Source organism: Brassica napus, chromosome C2 (genome assembly GCF_020379485.1).
Source record: "Brassica napus cultivar Da-Ae chromosome C2, Da-Ae, whole genome shotgun sequence".
NCBI lineage: Eukaryota > Viridiplantae > Streptophyta > Magnoliopsida > Brassicales > Brassicaceae > Brassica > Brassica napus.
This window is the reverse complement of record NC_063445.1, coordinates 7,158,149-7,174,960: the sequence shown is the minus strand read 5'-3', so window position 1 is coordinate 7,174,960 and position 16,812 is coordinate 7,158,149. Positions and strand designations below refer to the sequence as shown.

The following is a 16,812-nucleotide window of genomic DNA, read 5'->3' as shown; positions in this document are numbered from 1 at the left end:
CAGTTAGCACTGCACTGTCTATTTAAGATTCGATTTAAATGTTTAATAAAATACTTACAAGGAGTAGTATATAACTAATGAGATAACTTTCTATTTCTAACGAGTTTAGGTTTACCTACTTTTCCTATTCTTAGCGTAGGTTTAATTTATTCTCCAAGTTAATGTTGTATATAAACATGCCGTGGATTAATTAATGAGATACACAATTCTATTCTACTACATTATATGGTATCAGAGCTAAAAGATCATACCTAAATTTTTTTTTCAAATCCTAAACTTTTGATTATTCTACTTCTACAAAAACAATGATGTCTACTTCTCCATCATCTTCTCCAATCAATTCTACTGCTACAAGCCAAGGACCTTCGATGGCAGCTTCTCCATATCATCTACACCCATCAGACAATCCAGGTGCCTTGATTACATTTGTTCTACTTACCCATGATAACTATCCAGAGTGGTCTACCGAGCTTTGTAACTCTCTACAAGCAAAGCAGAAAACCGGCTTTATCGACGGAGTTATCACAAAACCTGTTGACGATCATCCTGACCTAGGGAGCTGGCTTGCTGCAAACTCAATGATAGTGGACTGGATACGAACATCGATTGACGCGAAGGTTCGTTCTACGGTAACACATGTACCTGATGCCTACAAGCTATGGGAAACCTTGAAGTTTCGCTTCTCAGTCAAAAATGGAGCTCGTATCCATCAACTACAGGATGTAATCACTAACTGCAAGCAGGATGGTCAATCTGTACTTGATTACTAGGGAAGATTGACCAAAATTTGGGAAGAACTTCAAAATCTTAAAACTACACGTGTTTGTACCTGTGCTGCAGCGGCTGAGATCGAAAAAGAAAAAGAGGACGCCAGGGTCCATAAATTTCTCTTTGGTCTTGATGATTCACGCTTTCTTTCTATCAGGTCTCGGATTACTGATGAAGAACCATTACCAGACCTCAATATTGTCTATTCTCGAGTCATTCGGGAAGAACAAAACATGGTTGCGACACGCTCTAAAGAACAACGTTCGGATGCGCTTGGGTTTACTGTCAAAACAGAGGCCTCCAAGGGTTCTTCTACAACTCCAACCAATTCTGCTCCACCTCGCTCCAGGGATCCAGCTCGATCATGCACACACTGTGGCCGAACAGGACATGAGATTTCCGAATGCGTTCTTGTTCATGGGTTCCCGGAGTGGTACACTGAGCAACAACGACATAATCACTCTACTTCTGGAAATCGTGGGGGTCGTGGCGGTCGTTTTAATGGGAGCAGAGGGCGTGGAAGAGGACGTGCGAATGCAGCACATACAACTCCTCAAATCAATTCCGAGCAGATTGCATCATTGATTTCTCTACTTCAAAGCCAACAAAGCAACTTATCGTCTGAGTGGTTGTCTGGTAAAACAACTCTAACTGATGTTATTATTGACACAGGTTCCTCGCACCATATGACGGGTGATTTGGTATTACTAAAAGATGTTTGTGACATACCTACCTCATCGGTTACTTTTCCAGACGGTCGGCTATCACAAGCAACAAAACATGGAACTTTAGTGTTGAGCAAAGATTATGCTCTTCATGGAGTTCTCTATGTTCCGGATTTTACATGCACACTAATATCGGTTTCTAAGTTACTTAAGCAAACTGGTTGCATAGCGATTTTTATTGATACATTGTGTGTATTACATGACCATTTTTCGAGGATTCTGATTGGAGCAGGTGAAGAACGTGAGGGGGTTTACTACTTTACGGGTGTCAAAATCGCACGAGTCCGTAGAGCTACAAATTCGACATCATCTTCTTCAGTTTTATGGCATCGTCATCTTGGACATCCTTCCTACAAAGTTTTATCTACTTTATCGGTGTTTGATTCTCTTAAAGTTGATTTTTCTGATTCGAGTCAGTGTGATGTTTGTTTTAGGGCGAAACAAACTCGAAAAATTTTTCTTGATAGTATTAATAAAGCTTCTATACCGTTTTCTTTAATACACTGCGATGTTTGGGGTCCGTATCGTACACCTGCCTCTTGTGGTGCAGTATTTTTTCTTACTATAGTTGATGATTTCTCCCTAGCAGTGTGGACATATTTGATGCTAGAAAAGTCTGAAGTCGCAAACCTACTACAAAAGTTTTGCGCAATGAGTGTGCGTCAATTTGGTCACCAAGTTCAATCAATCTGGTCTGATAATGGTACAAAATTTATGGTCCTCAAGAAATACTTCCAGAACAATGGGATCATGCATCAGACTTCTTGCGTCGACACTCCACAACAAAATGGGCGAGTCGAACGGAAGCATTGCCATATACTCAATGTGGCTCGAGCATGCCTCTTTCAATCAAAACCCCCGATCACCTTCTGGGGAGAAAGCATCCTCGCAGCCACACATATCATCAATCGAACACCTTCACAGGTTCTCGATGGTAAAACCCCATATGAAGTTCTACATGGTACTCCTCCAGTCTATGATCTCCTTCGAGTGTTCGGGTGCCTAACATATGCGCATCATCGTCCAAGAAATAAGGACAAGTTTGGGGAACGCAGTCGTAAGTGCTTGTTTATGGGATACCCGTTTGGTAAAAAGGTGTGGAGGTTATATGATTTGGAAACCAATGAATTCTTTATAAGTCGGGATGTTGTTTTTTTTTAGGATCAATTTCCAGGTATGAAGAATGCAGAGTATGTGTCACCTCCGACTATGCAAGATAACTCGATGGATGACTGGCTTCTCCCGACCATACAATCAAGAGGGAGTACGACACATACTGATATCATACCAGTTACTGCCCAAGTCCCGCCTGCAGCCACTGAAGCTATTACACCTACAGGCACGACTATTGATACTGAACATATCAACGAGACTCCTGTGTCGCCTACTACTACTCCTATTTTTGAAACTTCTACTACGCCTACAGCATCTTTGACTCCATCTCATGCGTCACCGTTGCCTTCTAGTATGCCAATATCTCCGACCCCGAAGGCACCAATAGAAAATCAGGAACAGACTTCGCAGTCTCCGGGTCTCCTGGAAGTTCTTGGTCGGGGTCATCTAACAAAGAAATCATCTGTTCTGCTCAAGAATTTTGTTACACATGCTGCTTCTATGACACGCACCCCTCACGTCTCATCTCAATCTCTTCAGAGTTCTTCGACTACGGTTCCAGGTACGTCCTTGTATCCTATTGATGATTACTTATCTACTCCTGCGTTTTCTTCACAACATCAAGCTTTTCTTGCTACCATTACATCGGATTATGTTCCAACTACTTACAAAGAAGCGGTACTTGATGAACGCTTTAATGGAGCTATGAAAACTGAGATTACCGCATTGGAAGATAACCATACTTGGGACGTTACTGCACTACCACCAGGTAAAAAGGCTATTGGATGCAGATGGATTTACTCCAACAAATACAAAGCCGATGGATCTATAGAGCGACCTAAAGCTCGACTTGTTGCTCATGGAAATCGTCAAAAAGCGGGCAGTGATTACAAGGATACGTTTGCTCCAGTTGCGAAGATGAATAATGTCTGGTTCTTGTTAAAACTTGCAGCGGTTAAAAGGTGGAAAATCCATCAAATGAATGTACACAATGGTTTCTTGCATGGTGATCTTGAGGAGGAAATTTATATGCAACTACCTCCAGGTTTCAAGGCTGATGATCCTTCCAAAGTTTGTCACCTTCGTAAGTCTCTATATGGACTCAAACAATCGCCTCGGTGCTGGTTTTCAAAACTCAGTAAAATCTTATTGACTTTCGGCTTCAACCAAAGCTATGAGGACTACTCCTTGTTCTCTCTCATTGACGGTAACATATGCCTCCATATCCTGGTCTATGTTGACGACTTTATCATTGCTGGTAATGATAGTTCTACGATACACAGATTTAAGGAGTACCTCAACAAGTGCTTCAAGATGAAGGATTTGGGTAAACTCAAATACTTTCTTGGTTTGGAAGTTGCTCGTGGACCTGAAGAGATTTTTCTTTCCCAGCGGAAGTATGCATTGGACATAATCACGGAGTGTGGTCTTTTAGGTGCCAAACCATCTCCGGTTCCCACAGAGTTGAATCATAAACTTGCCCTTGCAAAAGGACAGCTTCCCGATGATCCAGGTCGCTACAGGAGATTAGTTGGGAGGTTGATTTACTTGACATTCACGCGACCTGAACTGAGTTATATTGTGCATCTTCTCTCCCAATTCATGCAGAAGCCACGAGAGGAGCATTGGCTGGCAGCATTGCGAGTCGTACGTTACTTGAAGGGTTGTGCAGATCAGGGATTATGCTCTCATCATCACCTGATTTGAATCTCACGGCTTATTGTGACTCGGATTGGTCGGCGTGCCCACTTACTCGATGTTCCATGTCCGCCTACATCGTCCTTCTAGGTGATTCTCTGCTTTCGTGGAAGACTAAGAAACAAAGGACCGTCTCGCGTTCTTCGGCAGAGGCTGAGTATCGGTCAATGGCTGATGCAACATGCGAGATTAAATGGATCAAACGACTTTTACAACAGTTCGGCTTCTCCCACCAGCAGCCTATGCGTTTATTCTGCGATAGCCAGTCTGCAATACACATTGCTAAAAACCCGGTCTTTCATGAACGGACTAAGCATGTTGAGAATGATTGTCATACTGTCTGTGATGCAGTTCATGCCAAACTCATTACCACTGAACATGTTTCTACAAAGAATCAACCTGCGGATCTTCTAACGAAAGCCTTACCAGCTCCCACATTTCAATACTTATTGTCCAAGTTAGGCATTCAACAAATTTCATTGCCAATTTGAAGGGGAGTAATGAGATAAGGATAACTTCCTATTTCTAAGGAGTTTAGGTTTACCTACTTTTTCTATTCTTAGCGTAGGTTTAACTTATTCTCCAAGTTAATATTGTATATAAACATGGGTTACTGAATGAGATGCACGATTCTATTCTACTACATTATAATAACTTTGGCTGTACTTTTTGATAGTATGTCAGTAATCATTTTGTTGGCTGGTCGCTCATCACGTGATTAGTCCTCTTTACTCTTCATTTGTTTTTTTCCACATCAACATGAATTAAGAAGGCATTAGACAGGACACAAACTATAATTAATAACGCTAAATTCACCTGTTTTGTCGTAACCAGTGTTGTTTTAACTCACACAAGCAAAATGCTAGAAAAATTAACTATATACCAATCTTACAACCATTTTTAACTAGCAGTCTTCTCTCTCTCTCTCTGCAAATCCAAATTCACACAAGCCCTAAGTTATTTTCTCCGCCGTTCTACACCATCAATGTGGCGGCCGTGGCGCAAATCGTCGGTTAAGACGCACAAAACATACTCTCCCACCGCCTCTTTCTCCTTCAAAGACATCCACCACCTCTGCACAGACGACTCCTCTTCTCTCCCTTCTTCTCCCTCTCTTTCCAGAGTTTTTCACAGAGTCTGCGCTGCCAACTTGATCCTCCGCTCCTGGCCAACTCCTCCGTCTAACCACCTCCTCCGCGCAGACTCCGAGCCTGTCACTCTACGGCGGAATCATGAACCAGATGTTATACAGATCTCCATCCCCGGCGCGGAGAACAGCATCGTCGTCTACTTCACCAGCCTCCGCGTCGTTCGTCCCACGTTCGAGGACTGCCGAGCAGTCACGACGATCCTCCGCACCTTCCCCGTGCGAATCGACGAGCGAGATCTCTCAATGGACGCGTCTTACGCGGCGGAGCTGGAGCGGATCTTCTTCGGCGGGAAGAAAGATCTTCCGAAGCTGCCGCGCGTGTTTATCGGCGGACGGTACGTCGGGGGAGCGGAGGAGGTGATACAGCTTCACGAGACCGGGGAGCTGAAGAAGCTCGTACAAGAGTTGCCGAGGGTTGAGCGAGGGGTTTGCGAGATGTGCGGCTGTTATAGGTTCGTACCGTGCAACGACTGTCACGGTAGTCATAAGGTGTATACGGAGAAGTTAGGGTTTAGAACATGCTCGACGTGCAACGAGAACGGTCTCGTCAGGTGTTCGTCTTGTTCGTATTCCCGTCTCAGGGCTGGTTCCTAGATTTTTTTTTTTTGTTATAATTCTATTGGGAAATTGGAGTATTTAAAAGTATTTGTTTTATCTATTTTAGAAGTTTCCATATTTGTAAAATTCGAAATGGGAAGTGGTAGCTTTCAGCTTGTCTTTAGATAGTTAGATTCGTGTTAGATTAAATGTGAAATGAACGTGATTAGCAGCTAACTTTTGTTTTTCTTTGAATATGATTATTTGCTGTCAAAGAGTAATGCAAGTGTTGTTTCTTTAAAAAATTTAAACTATAGTAGATCCTAAAAAATGCGGCAAGGAAGAATAGTAAAGGTCTGAATAGCTTAGATTTGTGTATTGTTGGTCAACAATAGTAGATGCTAAGAGCATCTTTATCCGGAGATACTAGAGGGTTTTTTAGCGTGTAAGTCTCGTGTAGGACCCACTTTTTTTTAAGAAACCGGTTACAAAAACTACTAAATAGTAGTCGGTTCTTAAGGGTTTCTTACACTGTTCGCGGGCCCCACTAATACGTGGCGGCTCACGATTGGTTCGTTTTTTTTTTTTAATTTGAAAAAGTAAAAAAAAAAAAAAAAATTAAGAAACTCCATTTGGGGTTTCAGGGATAATGATGCTCTAATAGCACAAACAGCAACAACAAAGAAGAAAAAAATAAATCTTGCAAATGTAGGAACGATAAATAATTGTTAACAAAACACTAATTTTTGCAAAAATAGAAAAGAAAACAGATAATTAGCTAAAATACAAAATTGCACTATTATTTTACAAAATAACAGTTTCTTATTTACAACCTAATGATTGAATGATTCTGAAAGAGATACTATTCAAGAAAGAAAAAAAAAATGCAGAATGTGTGCCAGACCATGAAGATTAAGAAAAGCCGATCAAGATTTAAATAGGCCTTAAGAAGAGCTTTTAGCCTAAATTACGGGCCGCTACCAAAACTTTGGTCTAAAAAGAGTCTGATCAGGTCTTTGTTCTCTCAGTCTCATAAGAAAACAAATATCTTCTGCTATTAATGGACATCTCTGATGGTGCACAGAGTTTCAACCATACAGCCAAAAATCTTTTTTAGACCAAATCTGGGAGACATTCTCATTCGGTATGTTGTTGATATATTTGGTCAGACACACCCTCCCATAGCTATCTTGATATATCTAGTTTAAGCACTTGCATCAAAGCATCTCTATCAACACCATAAACTCCTTATCTTCAGCTCTAAGTCCTCCTTGAACATTTCCCTTCAATGCAACCACCTAGACGCATACTTTCAACTAACACCAAAATGGGTTATAGTTTTAGTGACACACCTTCTTGAAACATAGTGTTAGTCATAGGGCCCAATCATTCATTTTCATTATATACGTTTAGGAAGTTAAAATGTGCAAGACTTACAGGTTAAGACAGTTGGTTCAGGTTAATACGCTTAGCAACGTCATCACTAACTCTATCCATTTATTGCCTCTTCTTGGTTTTCCATTGTGTGACCACTCTTTGTCTATGCACCTTATCTTTTACTGAGAGTGAATAGTTTAGCTTTAGGGGATGATTGGATTGAAGTAATGTGAGAAGTTTCAGGGTCATGTCTGAGAAATACAAAGAATGATAAAGAGTAAGCAATCAAAAAGTAGAGTTTCAGAAACAACCTCTCATCTCATTTGATGTGCAAATTATACTTTGATTGAACTCTAAAATATCATTCATATTCCATTTCCAAAACTGTAACAAGATTTATAAAAAAATAGTAGTATATGTAATGAATAGGAATCTTCGAACACCTTGCTACATTCCGATCTACTTCTACATCCTCTTCGACGAACTAGATGTTGATGACGTTGGTCTCTGATCCCTCCCACGTTGATTTCCTCATCTAACACTTCAATTATGACCTCTCCTTCTCCGACTACGTCGTCAACTCCTATCTTGAGATTATCTTGCAACACAGCAAGAGACTGTGAACATCTCCGAACATCGGCGGCGAAGTTCTCTTCTCCGCCAGCTTGAAACAGTTGCAATCTGACCTCTACTTCTTCTTCTTCCACGCCATTAGCGGTCGGCTTGAGGTTGTCTTGGTCTGAGACGGGGAGAACAGGGGATCGACAGAGAGGGCAAGTAGAATGAGAAGACAACCACATATATATACACTCAACGTGAAACCCATGTCCGCAGATTGTCAACTTTCTTCCAAAATCTCCCACTTCCCATTAAAATTTCTTTATTGGTTGGACTGTTTATATAAAATATCATTTGTTTGCATACACAACCCATATATAATCAGGAAATTTGTTCAAGAATATATAAAACCCAAATCTATTATCATTAAACATAATACAGAATGTTCTCAATACATAAAAAAAAAAACTTACAAAGGGGGCACGAAATACTAATAGAAGTTGGTGATGGAGTTCACATGAAAGTTAGCGTAGAAAAGAAAGTAAGTAGGGAGCAATGGGGAAGATTTTATGTGAACATAAAGCAAGAGAACAAGACGAGGAACGCTATGCAACTTAAAGATCTTTACACATTTCTCTATTAACCAATCTTATACTATTTTATTGTTGAACAAAAGAAAATCATAGACATATAATATCAAGAGTTTTTGTTTTTGCGGTATTTCACATGTACAGTGTATGTATAATGTACTTGAAACGCATAATAAAAACAATGTTTTTAGAACCTGGGGTTTTTCACAAAATTAGTGGACCTCACAACTATATACACATATAAAATATATATACATATATATGCATTTTTAGAACTTCAATGGGTAGAACCCCCATTGGAGATGCTCTAACGGCATTTCCAACTTTAAGATGTTACCAAGTATTTTAACAATTTAGAAAAAGAAATTAATTAAAAAATTAGGAGATAAAATGTCAATTTAATCTCTGCACCCATATTTTAGGAAGCAGTTTGGACACTGCTTTCATATGTGTTCATGTATAACTGATTCTTGTTTTTTTAACAAATTAAATTTTAATTAGACAAATTTTTTTTTTTTTTTTTTTTTGGAACTTAATTATTTTTTATTTTGATATCTACGTAAGTATACCAATCGATGGAGATGCTCTAAAAAACTTTCTTTTTTGTTTTTGGACAAATGGTGTCTAAGAAACTTTATTGACCAAAAGTCACCCTTTTCCCATAATATTTGGGTTGGAGTTGCACTTGCAAACCGCACATACTCCTTATTTTGAGCTTCCTTCCCAACTTCCAAGCATTTTTAGCCTTCTTTCTTTCTACTTTTTGACCTATTAATGGTTAGCTTATAGAGACATTCATTTTAGTTTCATGCTAGACTAATGAACGAGAGGCTGTCTTTTAGTAGGCTAGGCATATATAAGCAGTTTCTTTAAAATTGTTATAGAAGTTTAGTTTGGTACGCCCATGAAAAAAAAATTAGTTCAGTTTCGGGTTAATGAGAATGGGTTCGATTTGATATGTTTTCTTTACCATTATTACCATGTACAGTTGGAAGATGTACACAATGGTTACCTCAATCTTTAATAAACTGTCATACAATGGTTACCTCAATCTTGAATAAACTGTCATACACAAGATGTACAGTTGGAAGACGTACACAATGGTCCGAGAAAAATGGAATTAAAGGAGAAAGTTACAATATATTAATTGTTTATTTTGTTAGATAAAAATAGAAACGTGTTAGTGTTTAAATAAAATAAAAAGGAATAATAAATAGAAATAGTCTCTTAAATAAAGGAAATACATAGTTGAACATAATATTTATCAATAGTTCATGATCATGTTTTAATAGAATAGATATTTATCAAGTTTTTAGATTTTTTTTTTGTAATCTAACATTTTAGTTAACTATCTAATAATACTAAAAGACAAATATACTCAACTCTCAGCCAGTCCACGTTCTAAAAAAAAATCAACCAATCAGGAGCATTTACTTGGACACGTCAGACAGGCCTCACAGTGTGGGCTTCATCCAAAGTCGAGCATGTCACCGTGTGGACTTTATCGTTTTTATTTGCCTAATTGGACCCAAATCAGAAAATAAACCCGTCGAAGAATGACGATTCTCTTCACCTCTACCGCTTCAGCTTCTCCGATTGAAGAGCAAAGAAACCGTGTAGTAATCGAGTCACTTCTACACAATCAATACTTTCGTTTCAATCAATCAATACCTTCTTAATGATTTCGTTTCACTTCCCTCTTTTCCTCCTTTTGTATATACTGATCTTCTTTCCTTCCTAGAAACCAAAACCCTAGAATCACTCAAAGCTCAAGCCATGGCGATGAAACGAAATGGAAAGTCCCTTGTCTCTTCCGACTGATGAAAAAGTCATGTTCTTCAAAGATGTCTCTCTAAGTCCCCCTGAAACTCAGTTACGCTTCCGACTCATCAATTTCTGGGAGGCTCGGAACCCGATAAAGAAGACACTTATTGGCCTGAAAATGCTCCTCATTGACGAACAGGTACGTCAATTCTCCAAAAAGTAGTTTCGACCATTTCTCCAAAAAACATCACACTCTTTTTTATTTTCCTTTGTGATTTGTTATTCTTCGCATCGAATCAATTTGAGGCTCACGAGAGTCTTATGATTTTTATTAAAGTGTATTTGATTTTGTCTCTTATTCCTCAGTGAAAATCTTATTTATTCTCCTTTCGTGATTTGTTATTCTTTATCGACAACAGGGAACTGTTATTCAAGAATTCATCTCACCAGGACGTATTAAAAAATACTTGCCTGAGATGAAATAAGGATCAGTTTACAAACTCAACAATTTATACGGATCGAAAAACAAATCGGTGTATCGGGTTGCTGATCATATCGCAACCGTGTCTTTGTCATGGAACTCTGAAATGTCGGTTCTTCACGAAATTCCCAGCTCTTTTGATGAAGACCGTTTCAGGTTTCATTCATATGAAGATTTTGATGCTAACTGTGATCTCAAAGGTGACTTCTACGGTAAGCTCCCTAATTTTACAAATCATCTCTCAGTTACATTGCTTTATGTTTTGATGTAGTTTTTAGTCTATCTTCCTGCTTAGATAAAGAAATCTAGAATTTTTTTGGGTTAAGTAATTAGTTCAAGTTTTTAGAGTTTTTGGTTTGTCTTGAACATCCTTTGAAGTTACCTTAAAAGAGGCACATGTCGATGAATTATTTTCGGTCATTCGGTTTGTAAAGTTAGTAAGTAATTACCAAGAATTTTTTATTAGCCATCTAACTTACACTCTTCGTGAACAATGTAATAGATGTGCTTGGCCACATGAAGCTGGTCAATGGACAGACTCTTATTGAGCTCCCCATCCTTGACGAAGTGGAGATAGCTACCACTCGACACGTTATGGTTCACGTGCAATCACATGAGTAAGTGTGTTTTTTTTTTATTTTCAAGTCACCATCTCTCGGTATTTCCTTAATCCGTAAGAGCTTATTTTTTGCAGCGGACCTGCGATGAAGCTCTACTTTTGGGACCAGGCTGCAACAGACTTCTGCAAGAAATTCAACTCCTATGAAAACACTCCCACAATGCTTTTGGTCACGACTGTTAACACCAAACGTCTCGGAGGTTACCGATTCTCTCTTTAGTCTCACATTTTCACTGATAACTGTGACATGTTTTCCAAAATGTTTGTCATTGTTCGCTTATGTGATACTAACTTATTAACCACTCCAAAAACGTTTTGTTCTTTGTCATTGGTTGCTAATTTATCATGCGTCACACAGATTATATATTTTTACAGACGTATTGATCATATATAGCATGCCGAGTTAGTCCATTGAAGCAGAGCATTTATACAACTTATATCTCTTCACATTGTCATTTTTAATGCAAATTTTCATTCATTCATTTTTAATGTTTCTTCCATTATTGAACAGGTACCCTTGCCTGACTTCTATGTCCTCTACACGATTTTTCATGGAGTATGATGTCCAACCAACCAAAGATTATTTCACCTGGTATGTTCCCCCGTCTTCAGCATCTATTCTTCACAAGTTCATGTGAAGCGCACACTTACACCTATTGCAGTTGACTGAAGCAGTACTTTATATTTTGTATCAGGCTGGGCTCTAACCCAGAGAGTGCTAAGCATGTTAGTGCAGAGGTGGTCACTAAGCGTGAGACACTGACTATAGCAGATATATTCTCCTACATGAAGCATGAATCTGCAAAGGTAAAATTGAAGCTAAATATTTCTTACTCATTATGAAAAGCTTAGATATTTATATCACATGCTTATACACTGTCGCAGGATGTCTTTTTTGAGTGCACGGCTACGATTGGTGATGTTGTGCATGGCTCTGCGTGGTACTATATTGCATGTAGTGGGTGTCATACTAAGGCTACCAAAGGCCCAACTTCGTTGATTTGTACAAACACAAAATGTGGGAAGGTTAACACAGCTGGTGTTGCACAGTATGTACTCTCGCCTGAATATTCAATTACGCTTTCACTGGTATTAGCTTTTGATTATTACATTTGTGACGTTAGCTTCTGTTTCTTTCATAACAGGTACTATGCAAAGATATATGTTTATGACAACAGCGACCAAGCTGTTTTTGTCCTACTTGGTGATGCTGGTCGTGAGTTGACTGGGAGGCACGCATCGGAGTTAGTTAGCAGTACTTTGAGGTAACTAAGCATCATTTTATACTCTCAAATGATTTAAACTCACACTGTTGTACTTGAATGTAAGGCTAATGAAAATGAAGGAGCTGACCATGAGGTGCCTGTCCCAGAAGCTCTAATCAGCACCATCGGACAAACACATAAGTTTTGTGTGAAAGTTACATAGCACAACTTCTCAGGCAATACTCGAGCTATAACTGTCACCAAGATCCTCTCTCTAGACACCTCACCACCCACATAAGCCTCGGTTGGAAACAGCATTGCTGCAACGTCCGAGGAAACAATGCAGACTGGAAATGACGTGTGTGAACCTTCCAAAAGCCGTGGAGATTCTGCAGACGAGGAGAGTAAGAGGATGTGTGACAGTGCTGAGCCAGAGCAAGCTAAACGCCCAAGATGTGAGAATTAGAGCTTCGGTTCATCTTATCACATATTGCAGGCTTCATTGATGTTTAAATCTTTGTTTTTCAGTTTAAGTATTGACTTGTGATTTCCTTTCAGTTTATACTTTTCAGATTTTTTTTCCTTGCAAACCTATCCTCTTATGAAGTGATGGTTTTTGCTGCAATTTAAGTACTGTTTTGGTTTATTAAAAGACTATGCTTTGTTTCTTTTCATTTTCAGATTCTATACTTATGTTTACTGATTTCTTTCTTGATGTTTGATGTTTGATCATTTTAGTGTTGTTAAATCTGAGCAAGATCATAGAGAAGGAACTGATTAAACATTTATATGTGGTAGGATTCGTCATAACATAAGTTGTCCCACATGTCGGGACACACATATATAATCTGCAGTTTTCACCTTCACATAATCCATATTATGTTGGTCTGGCTAGAGTTTTCTGTTTCTTTTTAAATCAATTATACTATGATTGCCTATCAAGATATTATTGATCGGCTAAGTTTTGTCAAAATTCCTAGGTTATGGCTGGTGTTATGGCTGGTGTGTTGGGGTTTTCTACACATTTATACACTATGATTTTGGTAGGATTTTCTACCAAAACACTACAAGAAAACACAAGTTTAGCGAGGAAACTTAACAAGGAAAACTAATCCTCGTAAATTTACGTCGAATTTACGAGGAACTTACGAAGAAATATAAAATCAACGTTATATCCTCGTAAAATAACGACGAAATCATTTCGTCGTAAAGTCGATGTAATGTCACGTGGCTTTTACAAGGAAATACGCTTTCCTCGTAAACTCGACGTAAATGTAGCGTGTACTTTACGAGGAAATATTTTACGTCTACTTAGCGAGGAAATTTTGAAACCACCAACTTTGTAGTTGTAACACGTTTTGTTTTCGGAAACCTAACTAAATTTTGTCGTAAATTCCTAGCAAAATTACAACTACCAGATTCGAAAATTTCCTATAAATATGGACGTTTGAACATCATTTTAAACACACCAACAAGAAAAAAAAAACGTGAAAGAAAAAAAAAATGTCGGGCTCCGAGAATATTTTCGAGTTGCGGTGGTGGATGTATATGCATAGAGATGCTAACGGGAGAGTGACGAAAGAACATCTTGCGGGGCTGGATACATTTATGCATCAAGCAGATTCCACACCGCTCGCCCAAGAAAGCGGTAAGATGTTTTGTCCTTGTCGGAAATGCAACAATTCGAAGTTTGTAAATCGTGAAAATGTTTGGAAGCATTTAATAAATAGAGGTTTCACGCCAAATTACTATATCTGGTTTCAACATGGAGAAGGTTATAATTATGATCAGAATGAAGCTAGTAGTAGTAATAGCAATTTTCAGGAAGAACCGGTTGATCATCATTTGCATAATGAACATAGTTACCATCAGGAGGATCATATGGTAGATTATGATAGGGTTCATGATATGGTAGATGATGCATTCGTAGCTCATGAAGAAGATGAAGAACCTAACATAGATTCAAAAAAGTTTTATAAAATGTTTAATGCGGTAAATCAACCACTTTATAGTGGTTGTAGAGAAGGTCTCTCTAAATTGTCGTTGGCTGCTAGAATGATGAATATTAAAACTGATCACAATCTACCTGAAAGTTGCATGAATGAATGGGCAAACTTGTTTAAAGAGTATTTGCCGGAAGACAATGTGTCTGCTGATTCTTATTATGAGATTCAGAAACTGGTTTATAGTCTTGGGTTGCCTTCGGAGATGATAAATGTTTGCATCGACAACTGCATGATCTATTGGGGAGATGATGAGAAGTTAGAAGAATGTCGATTCTGCAAGAAGCCACGATTCAAGCCGCAAGGACGGAGACGTAATAGGGTACCGTACCAAAGGATGTGGTACCTACCAATTACAGACAAATTGAAATGATTGTATCAATCTGAGCAGACAGCCGGAGGAATGAGATGGCATGCCGAGCATACTCAGACGGATGGTGAGATAACTCATCCATCAGATGCAAGAGGACTCGTAAATGAAAAAGTGGGCCTCGCTAATTCCTCGTAAATGAACGACCAATTAGGGACTATCGTTGTAATATTTGAAAAAAGAAGAGAAGAAAGATACTGGAATCACATGTGGGAAGAAACAAGGCAAGGCCTACGTAAGTCTAGCCTTGTCTCCGCCCACATGTGTTCCAGTATCTTCTTCTCCGTCTTTTTTTCAAATCTTTCTAATTTGAGAACCAATATGGTGAATAATTATCTCTGATTTGAGAAGCAAATTGGTGAGTTTATCTTTGATCTGAGAAGCAAACTGGAGAGTATTTATAGGAAATTTCGAAAGGTTTTACGACCAATTAATTTCATCTCATTCCTCGTAAATAAAAAAGCGGGCCTCGCTGATTCCTCGTAAATGAACGAGGACGTTACGAGGAAACCAAATACGGGCCTCGCGAGTTCCTCGTTAAAGGGAATATGGGTTTGGGGTTTGGATATATGAAGTAGAAGATAAGGAAGATGGGATTTGGGGTTTCGGATTTTAGGGATTTAAACATAATCCTCGTAATTTTCTCGTAAAATAACGAGGAAATAACGACGAAATTAAAAAATAAAGAACGCGGGACTCGTTAATTCCACGTAATCTAAAATCGTCGTAAAGACCTCGTAACCGGAAAACGCGGGCCTTGCTATTTCCTCGTAAAATAAAAACATGGACCTTGCTATTTTCTCGTAATTTAACGTGAACTTTACGAGGAAACAAAACGTGGGCCTTTGTAATTCCTCGTAAATTTACGAGGAAATTACGAGGATATCTAATCTCTTATATATACTCACGAGCGCTCACACTTTCATTTCATCTCAACTTCCTCTCCACTTCCTCTCTATTTCGTAGCAATGGTAACTCTCTCTAATTCCTCTCTAATTTGATTAGTTTAGGATATATTAGGTGGTTAGTGTAGGAAATTTAGATTGGTTTACGGATTTTACGTTAATTAGTGTTGATTAGGTGGTTAATGTTGGAAATTAAGCTAGATTTATAGAAATTGTCAATTATAGAATTTTTTAATACTGTTGATGTTAACATCAAAGATTAAATTTTTTTGCAGGACATTCGAAAGAACATGCTTACTCCCCATTACAGAGAGTTGTTCGGTGAGCCTGGTAGTCGTTTAGACCCGCATTCTTTGGCTCCCGATTCTTCTTCAGCTCTCGGTTCTTCGGGTCCGGACACTGTTCCCGAGACTCAGTATTCTCAGAGAATTTCTCGATTGCCTTCTTCTAGTGCACTATCGGTTCCTCATGTGCCTCCTCCGATGGCTCCTCCAACGATGCCTCCTCCTGTGCCTCCTCCGATGGCTCCTCCGATGCCCGCCGAGATTCATCCCGATTTGATGGTGCCTCTGAGTGCTCCTTACTCGCAGTACACTGCAGAGGACCTTCTCGGTCAGCCAGGCAGAGAAGGTTTACCAGTCATAGACCCCGACCGACCGGACAGAACTTTGTGGTTTGTTACATTAATTGTTTTTTTAAATTCTTTTAAAATTCTTTTATAACATTAATAAATAATTTATACTTTAAATTTGTTTTTTTTTCAGGTTTGGGGATGACGGATATCTTGCATCGGACGTAACCGACACGATCAAAGGTTACTTCTCCATGCCACATCCGAACTGGAAAAAGACGCTGATCTACGTCAGAAAGACGTGGTTCAAAATTTACGCTGTAAGTTACTATTAATTAATTATATATACTTTAATTTTTTTCATGATTTATATATATA

The 16,812-nt window shown here is 38.8% G+C and overlaps 2 protein-coding genes and 1 long non-coding RNA gene across 3 annotated transcripts; 2 read left to right on the top strand and 1 right to left on the bottom strand.

Annotated features, from left to right (window-relative positions):
* Window positions 1-4,706: 4,706 nt before the first annotated feature.
* LOC106417692 (uncharacterized protein At5g39865-like) lies at window positions 4,707-6,791 on the top strand. Its single transcript, XM_013858465.3, has one exon. The coding sequence runs from the start codon at window positions 5,290-5,292 to the stop codon at window positions 6,046-6,048; it is 759 nt and encodes a 252-aa protein (XP_013713919.2). The 5' UTR covers window positions 4,707-5,289; the 3' UTR covers window positions 6,049-6,791.
* A 235-nt stretch (window positions 6,792-7,026) lies between these two features.
* LOC106417680 (RING-H2 finger protein ATL63-like) lies at window positions 7,027-8,368 on the bottom strand. Its single transcript, XM_013858461.3, has 2 exons — window positions 7,812-8,368; window positions 7,027-7,619 (listed from the first exon to the last, which is right to left on the bottom strand). Exons 1-2 carry the CDS (start codon window positions 8,166-8,168, stop codon window positions 7,614-7,616), a joined length of 363 nt encoding a protein of 120 aa, XP_013713915.2. The 5' UTR covers window positions 8,169-8,368; the 3' UTR covers window positions 7,027-7,613.
* Window positions 8,369-9,899: 1,531 nt separating this feature from the next.
* Window positions 9,900-14,044, top strand: LOC111202545. The gene is made up of 3 exons (XR_002655443.2): window positions 9,900-12,429; window positions 12,526-12,645; window positions 12,710-14,044. It is a non-coding gene; the product is annotated as an uncharacterized LOC111202545 (long non-coding RNA).
* The last annotated feature ends 2,768 nt before the right edge of the window (window positions 14,045-16,812 follow it).

What these genes read in the sequence shown, in the direction of transcription:
- LOC106417692 (XM_013858465.3), top strand. Translation starts at nt 5,290, where the DNA reads ATGTGGCGGCCGTGGCGCAAATCGTCGGTTAAGACGCACAAAACATAC.
- LOC106417680 (XM_013858461.3), bottom strand. Translation starts at nt 8,168, where the DNA reads ATGTGGTTGTCTTCTCATTCTACTTGCCCTCTCTGTCGATCCCCTGTT.